The 21,697-nt window shown below is 42.2% G+C and overlaps 1 protein-coding gene across 2 annotated transcripts in view; it reads left to right on the top strand.

Annotated features, from left to right (window-relative positions):
* Positions 1-21,697, top strand: part of LOC126190788 (polynucleotide 5'-hydroxyl-kinase NOL9) — a 70,859-nt gene that overhangs the window by 10,454 nt on the left and 38,708 nt on the right. For both annotated transcript variants that reach the window (XM_049931334.1, XM_049931333.1), the window contains exons 3-5: positions 8,094-8,310; positions 8,433-8,575; positions 19,870-20,104. In XM_049931334.1, coding sequence (XP_049787291.1) covers positions 8,094-8,310; positions 8,433-8,575; positions 19,870-20,104 — 595 coding nt within the window. The remainder of the gene's footprint in view (positions 1-8,093; positions 8,311-8,432; positions 8,576-19,869; positions 20,105-21,697) is intronic.

Below are 21,697 nucleotides of genomic sequence, written 5' to 3'. Positions count from 1 at the left end.
TACAGATCCCAAGCACTCAAGCAGTATTCGAGAATAGGTCACATCTGTGTCCTGCATATGGTCTCATTTATAGATGAACCATGCTTTCCTAAAATTCACCCAATAAACTGAAGTTGACCATTGATCTTCCCTACCACAGTCCTCACATGCTCATTCCATTTCCTATTGCTTTGCAGCATTACAGCCATACATCTAAATGACGTGACTGTGTCAAGTAGTACACTACTAATGCCATGTCTGAACTTTACAGGTTTGTTTCTTCTACTCATCTGCATTAACTTACACTTTCCCACATTTAGAGGTAGCTGCTATTCATCACACCAACTGGAAATTTTGTCTATGCCATCCTGTATCTTCCTACAGGTTCCCAACTTTGACACTTTACCGTACACAACAGTGTCATCAGGAAACAACTGCAGATTGCTGCCCATCTCATATGCCAAATCTTTTATGTATATAGAGAACAACAGCAGTCGTATCGCACTTCCCTGGGGCACACCTGACATACCCTTGCCTCTGTTAAACACTTGCTGTTGAGGACAACACACAGGGTTCTGTTACTTAAGAGTCTTCAAATGACTCTCTTATCTGTGAATTCATTCCATATTCTTGTAACTTCATTGGCAGCCTGTAGTGGGATACCACGTCAAACGATTTCCATAAATATAGAAATATGGAATAGACCTGTTGCGCTTCATCTATAGTTCACTATATGTCATGTCAGAGAAGAGCAAGCAGAGTTTTGCACGAGCCATGCTTTCTGAAGCCATGTTGATTCTTGGACATTAGCTTCTCAGTCCCAAGAAAATTTATTATATTTGAACTGAGAATATGTTCAAGAATTCTGCAGCAAACCGAACATAGGGCTATTGGTCTGTAATTTTGTGGGTCTGTTCTTTTATCCTCCTCATATACAGGAGTCACTTGCACTTTTTCCAGTTGCATGGAACTTAATGCTGGGTGAGAGATTCACAATAAGTGCAAGATTCGCAATAAGTGCAAGATTTGCAATAAGTGCAGTCCGGACCTGGTGACTTATTTGCTTTCAAGTTTTTTCTCTGTGCCAGAGATGCTTATTACTATGTCATCCATACAGGAATCTGTCTTATGGTCAAATGAAAGTATGTTTTCTTTTGATTCTCCTGAAAAATTGTTTCTTGAATGCGAAATTTAAAACTTCGGCTTTCATTTTGCTATCTTCAACTGCCACGCCAGACTGGACAACAAACAGACGTGCTTGGCAAATTTACATAGGACCAGAATTTTCTCTCGTTCTTCGCTAGATCTTTTGCTAAAGTTAACAGCAGTAGTTATTGTTGCTTTAGGTATAGATCTTTTCACAGATGCATAGACCTCTACAAATCTTTGCTTTCCATCAATTGTGTGTTCCCTTTTGAACTGAGTGGGCAACAGCCTCTGCTTCCTCAGCATCTTCCGAATTCCATAATTAAACTGTGGTGGGCTTTTACCATTCTTTATCTACTTACTAGGCACATAACCCTTCAGACAATGATTTACAATTTACTTGAACTTTGCCCATAATCCCTCTATGTCCATCTCACTGGAACTAAGCAATATCTGTTCACTCTCTAAGTGAGATGCTAACAAATGCTTATTTGCTCCATATAGCAAGAACACACTCCTAGCCTTCTTGACTGACTTATTAATGTTCGTAACCATAATTGTTCTGACAACATGACCGCTAATCCCCATTTCTATACTGACATTGTTGATGAGATCTAGCCTAATTGCAGCTACAAGGCATTTGCATTGCATGTGGGTTGCTGAGCTAGCTGCCCAAGACAGTTTTCAGAAAACCTGTTCAAAAACATTACACATGATTGCCTGTACCCCCGCAATGAATCCATTGACTTCCCAGTCTATACTTGGTAGGTTCAAGTTGCCTCCAACTAGCACTGCATGGTCTAGGTATTTATGCACTACTGGCCATAGACTTTCTTTGAATGACTGTCACAGTGGAATCTTGGTTTCACCTGTAACTATTATACATGATCATAAAACTTCACTGTCACACTCCACTTCAACCTCAATAGAAACAATGTTTTTGTCAGTTGCAATCAACACTCCTCCTCCTATGTCCTCTAATCTATTGTTCCAATATACATTCCACAACTGGCGTTTTCAGCCAGCTCTCAATCCCAAGAATAATTTGAGCATGAAAGCTTTTCTGCAGGGTAGTAAATTCGGGAACTTTTTTATGAATACTTCGAGAGTTTACTGATAAACTTTTGATGGTTAAAGTGTGTTTACTCTGGATGCCATCTGACTTCCCTTGCTGCACGTCGATTGGTGAGTGTTCATCAGAGTACCTCAAACTACCATCAAGCCTAAAAAAACATTCATGTGCACTCCACAATTACTCTGCCACCCGAGTAGCTGCTTCCTTCATGTACTGCAGCCCTGACCAATCAAGGGAAGTCCTACAAAACCCCACGTGATAACAAAGGTCTAGAAATCTGCAATCAAGACCGCCACAGAGTCAGTGATGTCTTTAGCTGAGACCCTCCACTCAACTCCAAACCAGAGGACCCCAATCAACAGTGGGAACAATGCTGCAAATTGTGAGTTCTGCTTGTACCCTGCCAGCCACCTGTATAAACTGGCCTTAGAACAAATGCGACAAGTGCCATTGGTGCAGACATGAGCCACAACTTGCAGTTGACTGCACACTGCTTGCTTGATAGCCACAGGCAAGGCAGCCTCCACATCTCGGATGAGGCCCCCTGGTAGACATACTGAGCGCACATTGACTTTTTTTCCAGTCCTGAATTCTGTCTGTCTAATTGGCTCCTTAATACGCCTAATGTTGGAACTCAGACTCTGTTGAAGTTGTGGCCACATGTCCACTTGCTACCCTCTACTCACCCTGCGGTGAGGGCGGATCAGCCTTGTTGGGTACACTAGGAGGTGCCTTGCAACAGAGCCTATGGGCAAAACAAGTGACACCTGAGGTGTCCCATGCGACACGCCAGATCCTCCACCATTGCTACACCCTGAGGCAGCAGCCTGAAGGTGACTGACCATTGCCAAAAGTGCATTCAGTTGTCTGTGAACTCAGGCCAGGTAATCCTGTGTTTCCATACAGAGTGCACACCTAGCAAGATTGATTGAGGAAGTAAACTATAAAAACAGACAAAATCCCAGGTATACAACTTGCTACCCTCCTGATGTGTCGAAAGTGAACGTGGTGGGTTCATAAGCTATGGAGCTGGCTGTTCACTGAGCAACTACTGCGAATTTACCATTACAAAATCGTGAGATTAAACCTCTTAAACAGAACAACATGCATGAAATTTAATAAATATACTATGGGGAAAGGCAGAAAAAGATAAACACTTAACTTGCTGATCTGTAGATGTATAACAGCTGAGAGCTGCAGCCTGACTGATGATTGTGTTGTTGATTCATTTGAACCTGGTTCCTGTACCCAAGTTTTGTTCTCCCTCTAAAGTTTTAGCTCTCTACTCAACCATCTCTTGGTGCCTGAGCAAGTGTCCTATCAACTTATCCCTTCTTTCAGTTAAGTTTATCCACACAGCTGTGTTCTCTGCAGTTCGATTCATAATCTTTTCATTCTAATCTTCAACTTTCTTCCATAACAACACATTTCAAAATCTTCTACTGTCTTCGTGTTTGTGCTGTTTATAGTTGATGTTTCACTTCTGTATAAGGCTACACTCAAAATATTTTAAGAAAAGACTTCCTAACAGTTAAATTAATACAACATCAACCTGAAGGTTGTTTTGAACACCACAGTGCTTCACTGGGCATCATCCTGCTGGAAGTGATAATGCCATTGCCTTCCTCTAACCCTTAATGACTTATGGAGCCAGTTACAGGAGGACCTACAGTTTAAAATGGGCACTGAACCATTGGGGTCAACGGAGGCGTCCGATCCCACCGTCGGCTTTGATCCGTGACGTAAGGGTGTTGTGTTGTGTGATGTGATGTCATGATGGCGCAGAGTTTAATTTGTGAGTGTGTTGTGTTTGCAGATGTCGTCTTGTTGTGGTTGGTGCTGTCCTCTGGTGGTGTGTGTGTATGGTCCATGTGTTATGTGGTGTATTGGGTTCATTTGGGTGTCGGTGCTTGAAGTGTGCATTTATCGGTTGTGACTGTTATAGAACAACGGAGATTAGTGGCAGTATGTTTGTGTTTGTTTGTGTGTCTATCGACCTGCCAGCGCTTTTGTTTGGTAAGTCTCATCATCTTTCTTTTTAGATATATTTTTCCCTCTATTATATATATATATATATATATATATATATATATATATATATATATATATATATATATATATATAAAAACAAAGATGATGTGACTTACCAAATGAAAGTGCTGGCAGGTCGACAGACACACAAACTAACACAAACATACACACAAAATTCAAGCTTTCGCAACAAACTGTTGCCTCATCAGGAAAGAGGGAAGGAGAGGGAAAGACGAAAGGATGTGGGTTTTAAGGGAGAGGGTAAGGAGTCATTCCAGTCCCGGGAGCGGAAAGACTTACCTTAGGGGGAAAAAAGGACGGGTATACACTCGCACACACACACATATCCATCCACACATATACAGACACAAGCAGACATATTTAAAGACCTCCTTCGTGGAATGTTTCCTTCTATTAGAACTATATATATATTATATATATATATATATATAAAAACAAAGATGATGGTTTATGTTTAATTTTATAAACCCACTTACAATTAACATCCTGCCGATCTTGAGGCAGATCCACTATATCCCAGATACCATTTAGTGTTCATGAAGACTTTTCATTTTTCATTGCTTCATACCACTTCTCATTCTCTGGATGCCATTAACATCCCTGAAAGTTTGTAGACTGACTGCTGCATAAGCCAGTTATTTTGGGAAGGAACTGGAGGGCAAGTTCATCATGCTTTCTTAAATTTATTCCTATCAAAGAAAACTTCTCAGTAGCTTAAGGTCCTTGTTCTTGCAAAAATTCCTCTTCATTTTCAACAGATTGTTGAACTTCATTTCCTTCTGTATCTGTCAGGAAGTTGTACTCATGCATAATGGTGTTGGGTCCAAGTTCTGTAGGATATCCTGTGGCATTTTCATTGAAAACCATGTATTGTGAAACAGTTATCTTGTTTGTTACAGGTTAATAATGCCTTTAATTGTTATTGTAACCAACCATTACCATATACTGTCATTTACTTTCAAATTTGGATTGAAACTGTTTGGGAATATGCATAAAGCATTCAGCACCAAATCTCCTCATACACTTTAATGATTTTTCTTTCTGAACCATTTCTCATAATGCATCTCATCACAATTAGGCTTATGTGGACAATAATTTAATGTATACACTACCGTGTTGATTCTGTCCGAAGTGTGTGTCTAAGACAAGAATTGAGGAGCATTGGGTGAGCACTTTCGACTATAGATCTGATTTCACATTTAGCTTTACCATTTTGCTCTGGTGTATGTGGTGAACAGGTTTCATGGATGATACCAGTCTTCTTGACATGATTATGAAATTGATCATGAATAAACTCTCTCCCACTATCAGTCATAGTAACTTTAAGCTTATTCCTTCACAGCCTTTCCACTGACTGTTGAAACTCTAAGAACATGGAAGCCATATCACTTCTAATGTCGAGAAAATATACAAACCTGTATGAAGTACAGTCATCCTTAAAAATAACAGAATAGTTAGCTACACCTAATGATGTGTGTGGCATCTGTCCACATATGTAAGCATGAATAAATTCTCCTTCGAGCACAGGAGCAAGTCTGAAAACTTGATCTGGATCCATTCGTATTCAATTTACCATACTGACATGATTCAAACAAGAACTTACTTAAAGCAACTGATTTTATTTGTGGAATCAAGACACAATCAGTCAGTTTCTTCAAATTTTCAAAAATTACGTGTTTCAACCTTTTGTGCCATAACACTGCAAAGTCAGATGATTCACAACTTGCTTGTTCCACATTTTCCATACAAAATAACATTCTGTAACATTGGTTTTCAGCTTTTACACCACTTGCTACCAGCCTCTCACTAAATATCTGAATGTTGTTATTGTTAAACGTGACTTCTAAACCTTTACTGGCTACTGCTCTCACTGAAAAAAAGATTTTTTTTTTTTTCAAATGAGGAACATACAATGTATTGTCCAGTTTACGGGGTTCCCATGCAACATTTACTAGTGCATTTAACTTTACTGGTCCAATACCTTTGGCGCAGACAACTGAATTACCTACTATCTGAACAGGAACTTTGAACTTCCCTAGTGGTTAAAGCATTAAAAACATTCCTCGTGCAAGGTAATGTGTTTTGATATAGTGATTTTTATGGATAATATGGAAGTCACATGATTTTGACTGTTTGGTTTTAAACTGTCTGAGGTGGGCTTTCTTCCTGTTAAGTTTTAATCCATTTACATCAAACTAATGTTCTAATTTATTTAGGGTGTCAATGACTCTCTGGAGAACTTATTCTGTGGTCTCACTTTCAATGAGTAGGTCTACAGATATGTCATCTGCAAATAAACCTGAGTGTGGTGTTATATTTAGTGATAAATCATTGACATAAAATAAAAACAGGATGTAACCATAATCAGCCTGATCAATTTAATAGGGAACAAGGTTCTCAAGATATATTATTACCAGTGGTTTGTGTAATTGTACCTAAATATGGTTGTGGGTTGTGAGCTGAACTGTGAGCTCCACGATTCTCTCTATTTAACCTTGCTCTAGAACAGGTAGAAGTGAAATATGCAGTCATAAAGATCTTTGACCATATCCAAGATATGAGTAGTGAATCTGAGAGATATGTTCTGTAATAAATGCAAAGTTGGAATATGAAATAAATATACATACATAATGCACATATAAATGTGTAGCATCTAGCCTTATAAACACTGTTATTTGTTACTTTTGTGAACTAATGGATACATTTTACATCAAAGTCAAACATTAGATAAGCTTTGCAGGACATTGTGTGAAGATGAATTTGTGAAGGCCCAATTCATCATTGTGACTGCTCAGCAGAGTCATTACTTTAAGGCTATAATACAGTGTGCTGCCATAGTGCAGTGGTTAGCATATAAATTCCCTGTGCTGAAGGATGTAGGTTCCAATGCATTGGAATTTTTTATTCCTAATACTTTTCCATGCGACTTTCATCATAATGCATTGGAATTTTTTTATTTCTAATACTTTTCCATGTGACTTTCATCATTTATTGACTTTCTTATTTGTTGTTATTTTTCTTCCTATCATTCCTTTTTCACTTGGAATCTGCCTTTGTCACCTATAATCTGCAGTCAAGTGCCAACCGGGACTGCTCTTCGGTTGGTAAAGTGGCAGCTTGTGTAGCCACTTTGAGGATAATTGCAGGTAACCAATAGGATAATTTCAGGTAACCAATGACAGTGAGAAATTACAGGTTGCCTTTGGTGCTGCAATGTAAACTTTTCTGTCATGAGTTTTCTCATAGAGGTTAGCTTTAATCGCCGTGAACAAAGTGATCGTGATTTTAATTCTGCTGCTGACTGTAGCCCCCATCTTCTCTGATACATTGCACATCACGAGGTGTTGTTAGGTTGGGACAGGAGTTTAAATTCAGGGCTACTACACACATCGTCTGCTGCAGTCTAGTCATTGGTTGCTTAGAATCTGTTGCCAACAGAGCATCTCACATTTCTGACGTACCTCGCAGTGGCTACTTCCAGCATTGCTTCACATTATGCATAAAAAGCATTTGGTAAACAACCTGATGTTTTTTTTTATGTTGCCTGTAGCTGAGCAGTAGCTGGCAGCCAATGTGGCAACTCTGTATCGGCAAGAGACGGATGTCAACTATCAAGTAATTTTAATTGGACTATAATTAACATATCATATACACTAATAACTACTGTGATGAGCGTTCTGAGCTTAAATAATAACCAATTAACATACTGTTTATTGTTTTGAGCCAAAGTTTATTTTTTAGTGGGTCTTCTTTCTTTGAAGATGTGCTTTGAAACATGACAATTGCTGTTTTAAGTATTTCTGTGTAATTGTTTTTAATGACTTTTTTTTTCTTTTTGTAGAAACCAACTGCACTGTCATATGTGGTGGTAAAGGTGTTGGAAAATCAACTTTGTTAAGGTTTCTTATAAATAGGAGCCTATCTTCGTATAAGGAAATCCTCTGCCTTGATTTTGATTTGGGGCAAGCTGAATTTACAGTTCCTGGCTGCATATCTGCTGTAATTATCAAGAAGCCACTACTTGGGCCAAATTTTACACATCTCCTGCAACCGGAGAGGTAAAATTGCTAACTGAAGCCAATAAACTGTATACAATGCAACTGTGTTTTTTTCTTGATGAGATAAAGGTGACCCACACAAATTACTGTGTCTAATTTACTTTGTTCTTATGTTTATACAGGATGGTCTTCATAGGAGATGTTAATGTGAGCAATTGTCCCACACTCTACCTTGAAGGTGCAAAGTTCATAATTGATTATTGCAAATCCCAAGCAGAGTTTCAGCACATTCCATGGTTTGTTAATACTATGGGATTTTGCAAAGGTAAATGGCTATTTGCCCTATGTTACATGGATTCTGGAGGTTACTCCATCAGATGTATTGATAGATAGTCCATTTTGCTAGTGTAGAGGTTCAAACTATCCGTATGGAACATTGTCAACAAAAATGGACTGCAATAAAATGTAGACAGATTAAAACTGTACTTACCAAATGGTAACAGATCTAGGCATACATAGATAATCACAAAGATTCAAACCCGAAGATTTCTTGAAGTGGCATGAGATGAAAGAGGTAGTATAAGTTAAGACTTATTAGAGGTTAATTCAAGTTATGACACATTTTTTGGAGACTGAACAACTCACCTGTAAGAATAAATACAGATTCGGCAAACACTGGTGGTGCGAGACCCATCTTTGTCCTTTCATCCACATGACAGGGGAACACAAGTAGGTGCCGAGGGTCTTGACTTCCAGGAAATGTGCTACAGCTTAACACTGCCATCTGGTAAATAAAATATATTCTTGCAGAATGTAAGACCAAGTAAAATATAACATGAACCTTAGCTGCACCTGTGGATGAACAGGGAAGGGGACCAAGATAGTGATGAGGAATCCATTGCAGGCAGCCACTACATGCCACAAGAAGTTCCAAACTGCCTCATTTCTCTCTTCGTATGTAAATTCAGTTATTTTATCAGCAATCTCAAATGTCTGATTTTGATGTACTCTCCCTGCAGTGTCTGTGCTTTAGACATTAATTCCAAGTAATACAGATGTAGTGAAATTAATAGTTGCACTGATAAATGAGGAAATTAAATTGCTGCCCCTGTGGAACAGAGAGATATACTTGCCCATTGCTCACGGGGGAGTTAATACTGTGCAAGTTCTTGTGGTGGCACTGAATCCATTGAAACTGTATGGCTGGCTTTTGAGCTTTGAGGCACTTAAATAACTGGAATGTAGTAATTATTTGCCCATCAGTTGTGAGTTTAGAATGCAATAGCCTGTTCTTTTTCATAGTTTTAATATTTGAAAATTTTAGATTTGAAGTCCTTGTGAGTCAGAACAGGATTTAATTATTTTCATTGCTCTTCATTACTGAAAATTATTGTTCACCAGACTATTTTGCACTATTGATTTCAGCATATTCTTGATTAAGAGCATTTTATACCATAACAAAACTGGAAGTCATTAGAGAAGTTAATCTTCTTTCATGCTTATTGCAGAACTGAGTGTCACCAAAAATGAATATAATGCAGTAGCAGTGTGTAATACTTCAGTAATTCATGCAGTTAATTCAACAGGTTGATTTCTGTAAAGAAAGTCATTTTTTTATAATACCATGAGCTACTAATAATGAAACCTGTATTTACTACCAATTCTGTTCTATATGATAATCTGTAGGCAACCTGGATAGCAACAGAAAAAATACATGAGAGGATACACAGACACAAGCAGTATATGCGGATGGATATGTGTGTGTGTGTGTGTGTGTGCGATTGTATACCTGTCCTTTTTTCCCCCTAAGGTAAGTCTTTCCGCTCCCGGGATTGGAATGACTCCTTACCCTCTCCCTTAAAACCCAAATCCTTTTGTCTTTCCCTCTCCTTCCCTCTTTCCTGACGAGGCAACCGTTGGTTGCGAAAGCTAGAATTTTGTGTGTATGTTTGTTTGTGTGTCTATCGACCTGCCAGCGCTTTTGTTTGGTAGGTCTCATCATCTTTCTTTTTAGATATATTTTTCCCACTTGGAATGTTTCCCTCTATATATATATATGGTAAGTCACATCATCTTTATATATATATATATATATATATATATATATATATATATATATATATATATATATATAAAGATGATGAGACTTACCAAACAAAAGCGCTGGCAGGTCGATAGACACACAAACATACACACAAAATTCTAGCTTTCGCAACCAATGGTTGCCTCGTCAGGAAAGAGGGAAGGAGAAGGAAAGACAAAAGGATATGGGTTTTAAGGGAGAGGGTAAGGAGTCATTCCAATCCCGGGAGAGGAAAGACTTACCTTAAGGGGAATAAAGGACAGGTATACACTCGCACACACACACATATCCATCCGCATATACACAGACACAAGCAGACATTTGTAAAGGCAAAGAGTTTGGGCAGAGATGTCAGTCGGGACGGAAGTACAGAGGCAAAGATGATGTTGAAAGACAGGTGAGGTATGAGCGGCGGCAGATTGAAATTAGAAATTAGCGGAGATTGAGGCCTGGCGGATAGCGAGAAGAGAGGATATGCTGAAGGGCAAGTTCCCATCTCCAGAGTTCTGACAGGTTGGTGTTAGTGGGAAGTATCCAGATAACCCGGACGGTGTAACACTGTGCCAAGATGTGCTGGCCGTGCACCAAGGCATGTTTAGCCACAGGGTGATCCTCATTACCAACAAACACTGTCGGCCTGTGTCCATTCATGCGAATGGACAGTTTGTTGCTGGTCATTCCCACATAGAACGCTTCACAGTGTAGGCAGGTCAGTTGGTAAATCACGTGGGTGCTTTCACACGTGGCTCTGCCTTTGATCGTGTACACCTTCCGTGTTACAGGACTGGAATAGGTGGTGGTGGGAGGGTGCATGGGACAGGTTTTACACCGGGGGCGGTTACAGGGGTAGGAGCCAGAGGGTAGGGAAGGTGGTTTGGGGATTTCATAGGGATGAACTAAGAGGTTACGAAGGTTAGGTGGACGGCGGAAAGACACTCTTGGTGGAGTGGGGAGGATTTCATGAAGGATGGATCTCATTTCAGGGCAGGATTTGAGGAAGTCGTATCCCTGCTGGAGAGCCACATTCAGAATCTGATCCAGTCCCGGAAAGTATCCTGTCACAAGTGGGGCACTTTTGGGGTTCTTCTGTGGAAGGTTCCGGGTTTGAGGAGATCAGGAAGTGGCTCTGGTTATTTGCTTCTGTACCAGGTCGGGAGGGTAGTTACGGGATGCAAAAGCTGTTTTCAGGTTGTTGGTGTAATGGTTCAAGGATTCCGGACTGGAGCAGATTCGTTTGCCACGAAGACCTAGGCTGTAGGGAAGGGACCGTTTGATGTGGAATGGGTGGCAGCTGTCATAATGGAGGTACTGTTGCTTGTTGGTGGGTTTGATGTGGACGGACGTGTGAAGCTGGCCATTGGACAGGTGGAGGTCAACGTCAAGGAAAGTGGCATGGGATTTAGAGTAGGACCAGGTGAATCTGATGGAACCAAAGGAGTTGAGGTTGGAGAGGAAATTCTGGAGTTCTTCTTCACTGTGAGTCCAGATAATGAAAATGTCATCAATAAATCTGTACCAAACTTTGGGTTGGCAGGCCTGGGTAACCAAGAAGGCTTCCTCTAAGCGACCCATGAATAGGTTGGCGTACGAGGGGGCCATCCTGGTACCCATGGCTGTTCCCTTTAATTGTTGGTATGTCTGGCCTTCAAAAGTGAAGAAGTTGTGGGTCAGGATGAAGCTGGCTAAGGTAATGAGGAAAGAGGTTTTAGGTAGGGCAGCAGGTGATCGGCGTGAAAGGAAGTGCTCCATCGCAGCGAGGCCCTGGACATGCGGAATATTTGTGTATAAGGAAGTGGCATCAATGGTTACAAGGATGGTTTCCGGGGGTAACAGACTGGGTAGGGATTCCAGGCGTTCGAGAAAGTGGTTGGTGTCTTTGATGAAGGATGGGAGACTGCATGTAATGGGTTGAAGGTGTTGATCTACGTAGGCAGAGATGCGTTCTGTGGGGGCTTGGTAACCAGCTACAATGGGACGGCCGGGATGATTGGGTTTGTGAATTTTGGGAAGAAGGTAGAAGGTAGGGGTGCGGGGTGTTGGTGGGGTCAGGAGGTTGATGGAGTCAGGTGAAAGGTTTTGTAGGGGGCCTAAGGTTCTGAGGATTCCTTGAAGCTCCGCCTGGACATCAGGAATGGGATTACCATGGCAAACTTTGTAAGTAGTGTTGTCTGAAAGCTGACGCAGTCCCTCAGCCACATACTGCCGACGATCAAGTACCACAGTCGTGGAACCCTTGTCCGCCGGAAGAATGACGATGGATTGGTCAGCCTTCAGATCACGGATAGCCTGGGCTTCAGCAGTGGTGATGTTGGGAGTAGGATTAAGGTTTTTTAAGAAGGATTGAGAGGCAAGGCTGGAAGTCAGAAATTCCTGGAAGGTTAGGAGAGGGTGATTTTGAGGAAGAGGAGGTGGGTCCCGCTGTGATGGAGGACGGAACTGTTCCAGGCATGGTTCAATTTGGATAGTATCTTGGGGAGTTGGATCATTAGGAGTAGGATTAGGATCATTTTTCTTCGTGGCAAAGTGATATTTCCAGCAGAGAGTACGGGTGTAGGACAGTAAATCTTTGACAAGGGCTGTTTGGTTAAATCTGGGAGTGGGGCTGAAGGTGAGGCCTTTGGATAGGACAGAGGTTTCGGATTGGGAGAGAGGTTTGGAGGAGAGGTTAACTACTGAATTGGGGTGTTGTGGTTCCAGATTGTGTTGATTGGAATTTTGAGGTTTTGGAGGGAGTGGAGCTGGAAGTGGGAGACTGAGTAGATGGGAGAGACTGGGTTTGTGTGCAATGAGAGGAGGTTGAGGTTTGCTGGAAAGGTTGTGAAGGGTGAGTGAGTTGCCTTTCCGGAGGTGGGAAACCAGGAGATTGGATAGTTTTTTCAGGTGGAGGGTGGCATGCTGTTCTAATTTGCGGTTGGCCTGTAGGAAGATGCTCTGAACAACCGGTGTGGATGTGGGAGAGGAAAGATTGAGGACTTTTATTAGGGACAGGAGTTGATGACAAGGGTTCCACGACTGTGGTACTTGATCGTCGGGAGTATGTGGCTGAGGGACTGCGTCAGCTTTCAGACAACACTACTTACAAAGTTTGCCATGGTAATCCCATTCCTGATGTCCAGGCGGAGCTTCAAGGAATCCTCAGAACCTTAGGCCCCCTACAAAACCTTTCACCTGACTCCATCAACCTCCTGACCCCACCAACACCCCGCACCCCTACATTCTACCTTCTTCCCAAAATTCACAAACCCAATCATCCCGGCCGTCCCATTGTAGCTGGTTACCAAGCCCCCACAGAACGCATCTCTGCCTACGTAGATCAACACCTTCAACCCATTACATGCAGTCTCCCATCCTTCATCAAAGACACCAACCACTTTCTCGAAAGCCTGGAATCCCTACCCAGTCTGTTACCCCCAGAAACCATCCTCGTAACCATTGATGCCACTTCCTTATACACAAATATTCCGCATGTCCAGGGCCTCGCTGCGATGGAGCACTTCCTTTCACGCCGATCACCTGCTGCCCTACCTAAAACCTCTTTCCTCATTACCTTAGCCAGCTTCATCCTGACCCACAACTTCTTCACTTTTGAAGGCCAGACATACCAACAATTAAAGGGAACAGCTATGGGTACCAGGATGGCCCCCTCGTACGCCAACCTATTCATGGGTCGCTTAGAGGAAGCCTTCTTGGTTACCCAGGCCTGCCAACCCAAAGTTTGGTATAGATTTATTGATGACATTTTCATGATCTGGACTCACAGTGAAGAAGAACTCCAGAATTTCCTCTCCAACCTCAACTCCTTTGGTTCCATCAGATTCACCTGGTCCTACTCTAAATCCCATGCCACTTTCCTTGACGTTGACCTCCACCTGTCCAATGGCCAGCTTCACACGTCCGTCCACATCAAACCCACCAACAAGCAACAGTACCTCCATTATGACAGCTGCCACCCATTCCACATCAAACGGTCCCTTCCCTACAGCCTAGGTCTTCGTGGCAAACGAATCTGCTCCAGTCCGGAATCCTTGAACCATTACACCAACAACCTGAAAACAGCTTTTGCATCCCGTAACTACCCTCCCGACCTGGTACAGAAGCAAATAACCAGAGCCACTTCCTGATCTCCTCAAACCCGGAACCTTCCACAGAAGAACCCCAAAAGTGCCCCACTTGTGACAGGATACTTTCCGGGACTGGATCAGATTCTGAATGTGGCTCTCCAGCAGGGATACGACTTCCTCAAATCCTGCCCTGAAATGAGATCCATCCTTCATGAAATCCTCCCCACTCCACCAAGAGTGTCTTTCCGCCGTCCACCTAACCTTCGTAACCTCTTAGTTCATCCCTATGAAATCCCCAAACCACCTTCCCTACCCTCTGGCTCCTACCCCTGTAACCGCCCCCGGTGTAAAACCTGTCCCATGCACCCTCCCACCACCACCTATTCCAGTCCTGTAACATGGAAGGTGTACACGATCAAAGGCAGAGCCACGTGTGAAAGCACCCACGTGATTTACCAACTGACCTGTCTACACTGTGAAGCGTTCTATGTGGGAATGACCAGCAACAAACTGTCCATTCACATGAATGGACACAGGCAGACAGTGTTTGTTGGTAATGAGGATCACCCTGTGGCTAAACATGCCTTGGTGCACGGCCAGCACATCTTGGCACAGTGTTACACTGTCCGGGTTATCTGGATACTTCCCACTAACACCAACCTGTCAGAACTCTGGAGATGGGAACTTGCCCTTCAGCATATCCTCTCTTCTCGCTATCCGCCAGGCCTCAATCTCCGCTAATTTCTAATTTCAATCTGCCGCCGCTCATACCTCACCTGTCTTTCAACATCATCTTTGCCTCTGTACTTCCGTCCCGACTGACATCTCTGCCCAAACTCTTTGCCTTTACAAATGTCTGCTTGTGTCTGTGTATATGCGGATGGATATGTGTGTGTGGGCGAGTGTATACCTGTCCTTTTTTCCCCCTAAGGTAAGTCTTTCCTCTCCCGGGATTGGAATGACTCCTTACCCTCTCCCTTAAAACCCATATCCTTTTGTCTTTCCTTCTCCTTCCCTCTTTCCTGACGAGGCAACTGTTAGCGAAAGCTAGAATTTTGTGTGTATGTTTGTGTTTGTTTGTGTGTCTATCGACCTGCCAGCGCTTTTGTTTGATAAGTCTCATCATCTTTCTTTTTAGATATATTTTTTCCCACGTGGAATGTTTCCCTCTATATATATATATATGAACATAATAGAGGGAAACATTCTACGTGGAAAAAAATATATCTAAAAACAAAGATGATGTGACTTACCAAACGAAAGCGCTGGCAGGTCGATAGACACACAAACAAACACAAACACACACACAAAATTCTAGCTTTCGCAACCAACGGTTGCCTTGCCAGGAAAGAGGGAAGGAGAGGGAAAGATGAAAGGATTTGGGTTTTAAGGGAGAGGGTAAGGAGTCATTCCAATCCCGGGAGAGGAAAGACTTACCTTAGGGGGAAAAAAGGATGGGTATACACTCGCACACACATATCCATCCGCACATATACAGACACAAGCAGACATTGTAAAGGCAAAGAGTTTGGGCAGAGATGTCAGTCGAGGGGGAAGTACAGAGGCAAAGATGTTGTTGAATGACAGGTGAGGTATGAGCGGCAGCAACTTGAAATTAGCGGAGGTTGAGGCCTGGTGGGTAACGGGAAGAGAGGATATATTGAAGGGCAAGTTTCCGTCTCTGGAGTTCTGATAGGTTGGTGTTACTGGAAAGTATCCAGATAACCCGGACGGTGTAACACTGTGCCAAGATGTGCTGGCCGTGCACCAAGGCATGTTTAGCCACAGGGTGATCCTCATTACCAACAAACACTGTCTGCCTGTGTCCATTCATGCGAATGGACAGTTTGTTGCTGGTCATTCCCACATAGAAAGCTTCACGGTGTAGGCATTTGAGTTGGTAAATCACATGGGTGCTTTCACACGTGGCTCTACCTTTGATCGTGTACGCCTTCTGCGTTACAGGACTGGAGTAGGTGGTGGGAGGGTGTATGGGACAGGTTTTACACCGGGGGCAGTTACAAGGGTAGGAGCCAGAGGGTAGAGAAGGTGGTTTGGGGATTTCATAGGGATGAACCAAGAGGTTATGAAGGTTAGGTGTACGGCAGAAAGACACTCTTGGTGGAGAGGGGAGGATTTAATGAAGGATGGATCTGACTTCAGGGCAGGATTTGAGGAAGTTGTATCCCTGCTGGGGAGCCACATTCAGAGTCTGATCCAGTCCCGGAAAGTATCCAAGTGGGGCACTTTTGGGTTTCTTCTGTGGGAGGTTCTGGGTTTGAGGGGATGAGGAAGTGGCTCTGGTTATTTGCTACTGTACCAGGTTGGGAGGGTAGTTGCAGGATGCGAAAGCTGTTTTCAAGTTATTGGTGTAATGATTCAGGGATTCCGGACTGGAGCAGACTCGTTTGCCACGAAGACCTAGGCTGTAGGGAAGGGACCGTTTGATATGGAATGGGTGGCAGCTGTCATAATGGAGGTACTGTTGCTTGTTGGTGGGTTTGATGTGGACGGATGTGTGAAGCAGGCCATTGGACAGATGGAGGTCAACGTCAAGGAAAGTGGCATGGGATTTGGAGTAGGACTAGATGAATCTGATGGAACCAAAGGAGTTGAGGTTGGAGAGGAAATTCTGGAGTTCTTCTTCACTGTGAGTCCAGATCATGAAAATGTCATCAATAAATCTGTACCAAACTTTGGGTTGACAGGCCTGGGTAACCAAGAAGGCTTCCTCTAAGCGCCCCACAAATAGGGGGCCATCCTGGTAACCATCCCATGTGGAATGTTTCCATATATATATATGCTTGTGTATCTTCTCCAGGTTCCTGAAGGTCAAGGTTCTTGTTAAGCTCCAAATTGTGGAAGAACAAGTCATAGGTTCTGCATCAAGACAGTGCACTGGCTTGTACTGCATTGCCTGTTAAGAGCTTTTTAGTGAAGCAAAACTTCATAGTGTTAGATCGCCCACCTTATTTACCTGACCTAGAACCATTTGACTTGTATCTATTCCCAAAGTCAAATCTGCATTAAAAGGAACGAAATTTTAGTCTGTTGAAGCAGTGAAAGAAAAAGTGGCATGCATCATCAATGTGCTCACATAGGAAGACTTGTAGCACCGTTTCCCTTAATGCAAAATTCAGCTGGAGCATTGTAGGTATAGGGGGTGAAGTATATTGAAGGTGACAGTAACTAAATATGTTTGTTTTTTAAATAAAATGTTTTACAGCAATAGTCCCGTTATTTTATAACAACATCTTGTATGTGTGTATTTTGGTCCAAGTGAGAAACTGACCTAGATTTTTTGTTTTATATTTAGTGCATTTAAGATGTGCTGTAATGTTGAAGGAATATAATAAACCTCTGTATCAACATCAACGAAGTAGAAATAAGTACATTTTTATATGTGTGACTTTAGTGGTCTGAGGGAACCTTGAGTTGCTAGTAACTTAACAAAGATGTACTGATGAATGTTTACTCTTATTATCTGATCACCAGAAAGAAAACTGTATCACTTAATACAGTCTATACATTAAACCACAAGTAAGCTGGTATGTTGGCCACTATATATATTTAATACTCTCCTCAAAGAAATACCTGAACGTAGATAAAACTGTAATGTGGTGGCTGGTAAATAAAATGTAAACAATACCCGCACAATAAGATTTTACATGGCAACTGGGACCAAAAATGGAATCCACTACAATAACCAAAAAATGAGTATTATAGTTTTTCCACTGTTGGCTAAGCACAGAACATCCTCATAACACATCCAAGTGTCTCTTGATTGCCTTACCACTGTTGAACGCTACCTTTCCCAGTGTCCTTCAGACTTCAAACCCACTACCTCATTACTAACCTGCAGCTACTTCTCATTAGACGGGAAGGTATATAAACAAATCCATGGCACAGCCATGGGCACCCACATGGCACCCTACTATGCCAAACTTTTTATGAGCTATCTAGAGGAGACCTGCCTAGCTTCCCAAAACACCAAACCCCTAGTCTGGTTCAGGTTCATTGATGATATCTTAATGATCTAGACTCAGGGCCAAGACAGCATAACTTTGTTCCTTTACAACCTCAACACCTTATCTCCTATCCGCTTCACGTGGCCCTCCTCAACTCAGCGTGCCACCTTCCTAGATGATGACCTACACCTCTCTGTCAACATTAAATGCACCAACCACCAGTACCTGCATTTTGACAGCTGTAGTCCCTTTCACACCAAAGAATCCCTTCCATACAGCTTGGCCACCTGGGGACAGCGTATATGCAGTGACGAAAACACCCTTGCCCAATATGCTGAGGGTCTTACCAAGGCGTTCACAGACAGGACTATCCCCCAGATGTAGTCTGCAAACAGATATCCCATGCCATTTCCCCTCACAGCACCAATACTCCTACCACCCCCAAGAACCAGCCACAAAGGAAGGACCCCTTCATCACCCAGTACCACCCTGTACTGGAAAAACTGAACCACATCCTTTGCTAGGGCTTTGACTACCTATCATCATGCCCTGAAATGAGGGACATCCTACCCCAGATACTTCCCACCCCTCATAAAGTGGTATTCAGTCACCCCCCAACCTCCACAACATCCTACCCTATGCCACTCCCAATCCTCGCTCCTTGCCACAAGGATCTTATCCCTGTGGGAGAATCAGGTGCAAAATCTGCCCAATCCACCCACCCAGCACTTCCTTTTCGGGCGCACAAACATGCAGCTGGGCATAACAGACTTGATTTCAATGGCTGCTTCACTACCCAAGCCACCTGGATCATTCCCTCGACATCCAGCTTTTCTGAACTGTGCACGTGGGACTTATCATTACAACACATTCTCTGCTCCCATTATTATCCTAACCTCAACTTATGGTAGTATATTGTCCCCCCACATTTCACCCAACCGTTTGCACCCACCCTCCCCTCATCCATCATCTCCTCCACATTCCACATTCTCATCTCCCTCCCTCTTTATTTGCAGCCTTATGCCAATGCATTTGCCTGTTTTTCCCCACTCTCTCCTTTCCCCTCCCTCCTCCCTGATGCACAAAGTCCCGGTGCTGCACCTGTTGGCAGTCTAGTCCCTCCCGCCACGTTTACCTCTCTCCCCATTCATACACAACTATCCCTTATCCTTCCTGCCTCCTCCAGATTGCTGTTTGCATTCCACTTGATAGATGCATTCTGACCCAAGATGCTGGAGTTGGCGGTTGTGTGTGCACGAGGTGTGCTTCCTTGTGTGTGTGTGTGTGTGTGTGTGTGTGTGTGTGTCTGTGTGTGTGTGAATGGTGTATTTCTTATCTTTTGCTGATGAAGGCTGTCGCGAAAGGTTTGTTTAATTGTCTTTTAATTGTGCCTGTCTGCAACATGGTGTGTCTTCTTTATGATAAATAGCAATCTGTCTTTTCCTACAGTGTTGTTATTCCTGCCTGGAGTTTCCCGTGTTTAATTAATTATTTTTTCTGTTTATAGGTCTTGGAGTTGAGCTAATGATGAACTTGCTCCATATGTTATCCCCAACTAATGTCGTCCAGCTGCAAAGTCGCTCAAACAAACGAAACTATCCAAAACACTTGGAGGCTGAATATGTTCGAAATTACAAAAGTTCTTTTAAATACATTAATTACATTAATAGAAACCTTTCGTATGATTTGCATCTCATCCCATCAGCTGCAGAGTCTAAATCTGAAGGACAAGAAGCTGAGTGGTAAGTGGCTTTTTAGTAGATCTTAGGATTAGTGGACACTTGCATTGGGGAATGAAACTGAGAAACTGTGCGGTGTCATGGTTCTTTCCGTCCTTTACCTGCACCTAGCTGTGAACTCGTTGCAGCAGATCGCCAGTAGGAAAGCCGAGCAGAAACCTATCGTACTGCAACTCGCACCAGGCTGCATACAACATAACTATTCCAAGAATCAGGAAAAGGTCTTAATTTTGAAGGAAAGGTGGAAATACTGACAAAACTCTGGTATATTCGGAACCTTGATAATGTACATGTTCACTGCCAAGCCCATGCTAATCTTAACACAGTCATGCACAAACCCTTTCATTCACGTTAGCAAGTTTATGCTAATGTGTTTGTCGAAATCTGAACAGCTACTTACCATGGATTGTTCTTAAATGAAAATGTTCGCCATACTATTAAGTTTATTGGTGTCTAATGCACTCAAGGTTTTAGTCACTGATCTGCTCAATATGTCATGTGGAATAAATATGCCTTCATTTTAAAACACTTCTGAAACATGTAGCATAACTAAAACCGGCAAATTATAACTTCCTTTAGAGTTCATACTACACACGACTGTATCATTGATAGGCTGTGCTCTGACTTCTAGACTGCTGTAAGCATTCTATATCTCCAAGAGAAAACACGCATGAAGAATACTCCGTTCTGATTGGTCAGCTTTCTTTAAGGCCAATAGAAAAACATATTCTCCTACATTAGTCTGCACTTTTAATGACTTAATCAATAAACAAATAACACACTTTTGAACTGTACTTTTCCCCAAAATAAATATCTAACATTATGATATTGTGTTCATACTTTACATTATTAACTATTTTCATTTGTATTCTAATTAGCTTTTCTTTTACCATAAACTTACTTAACATATTATGATACAAAATTCCCCATCATCTCCATCCACACTGTCTTAAAACTTTCTCACACTAGTTTGTACAGTGTTCATCAGTAGAACAGTGATCTATGTATTTACTTTAGACCTCATTCACACATCATTCTCACTAGTAATAGCATATACAAAATTGTATCAACATAAAAAACATGAATGCCTTCAAGAAATAAACAGACCAATTCACAAAATTCTCTTGAGCTGTTTCTTGAATGCCTCTGTGCACTGCTGGACACTGGTGATCAAAATTCTTAACTACATTATAGTTCTTTCTGTTTAGTCCTGTCCGCTACCATCCTCTAGCAGATGAAAATTAGAACTACGTACTATAGTGATTTGAGAATTTCTGTGTAAATTCTAGAACCACTCAGGCTTCTACCGTCTCGAATACACGATATTCTAGACATGAGTGTGGGATGGTAGAATCCTACCTACTGCATGTCACGTTTGTGTGTGTGGGTTTAAAATCAGTCGCAGGAAGAAAGTAGACATGGTGGTCGGACAGCACTGACAAGTAGCTGTCGGGCAATCCATAGATGTTTTAGTGAGTGTGTAAGGCAGAACCATGGAGTTTATATGCAGCTCTGTGCTTATTGTGGCATTGACTATTGTTATTAAAACAAGAACAGTTGAAAAAGTATTCTTGTGGTCTCTTGACACAACCTTGT

The sequence above is a fragment of the Schistocerca cancellata genome, chromosome 6 (assembly GCF_023864275.1).
Source record: "Schistocerca cancellata isolate TAMUIC-IGC-003103 chromosome 6, iqSchCanc2.1, whole genome shotgun sequence".
Lineage (NCBI taxonomy): Eukaryota > Metazoa > Arthropoda > Insecta > Orthoptera > Acrididae > Schistocerca > Schistocerca cancellata.
Note: the sequence above shows the minus strand (reverse complement) of the source record. Positions and strands in the feature narration are given on the sequence as shown.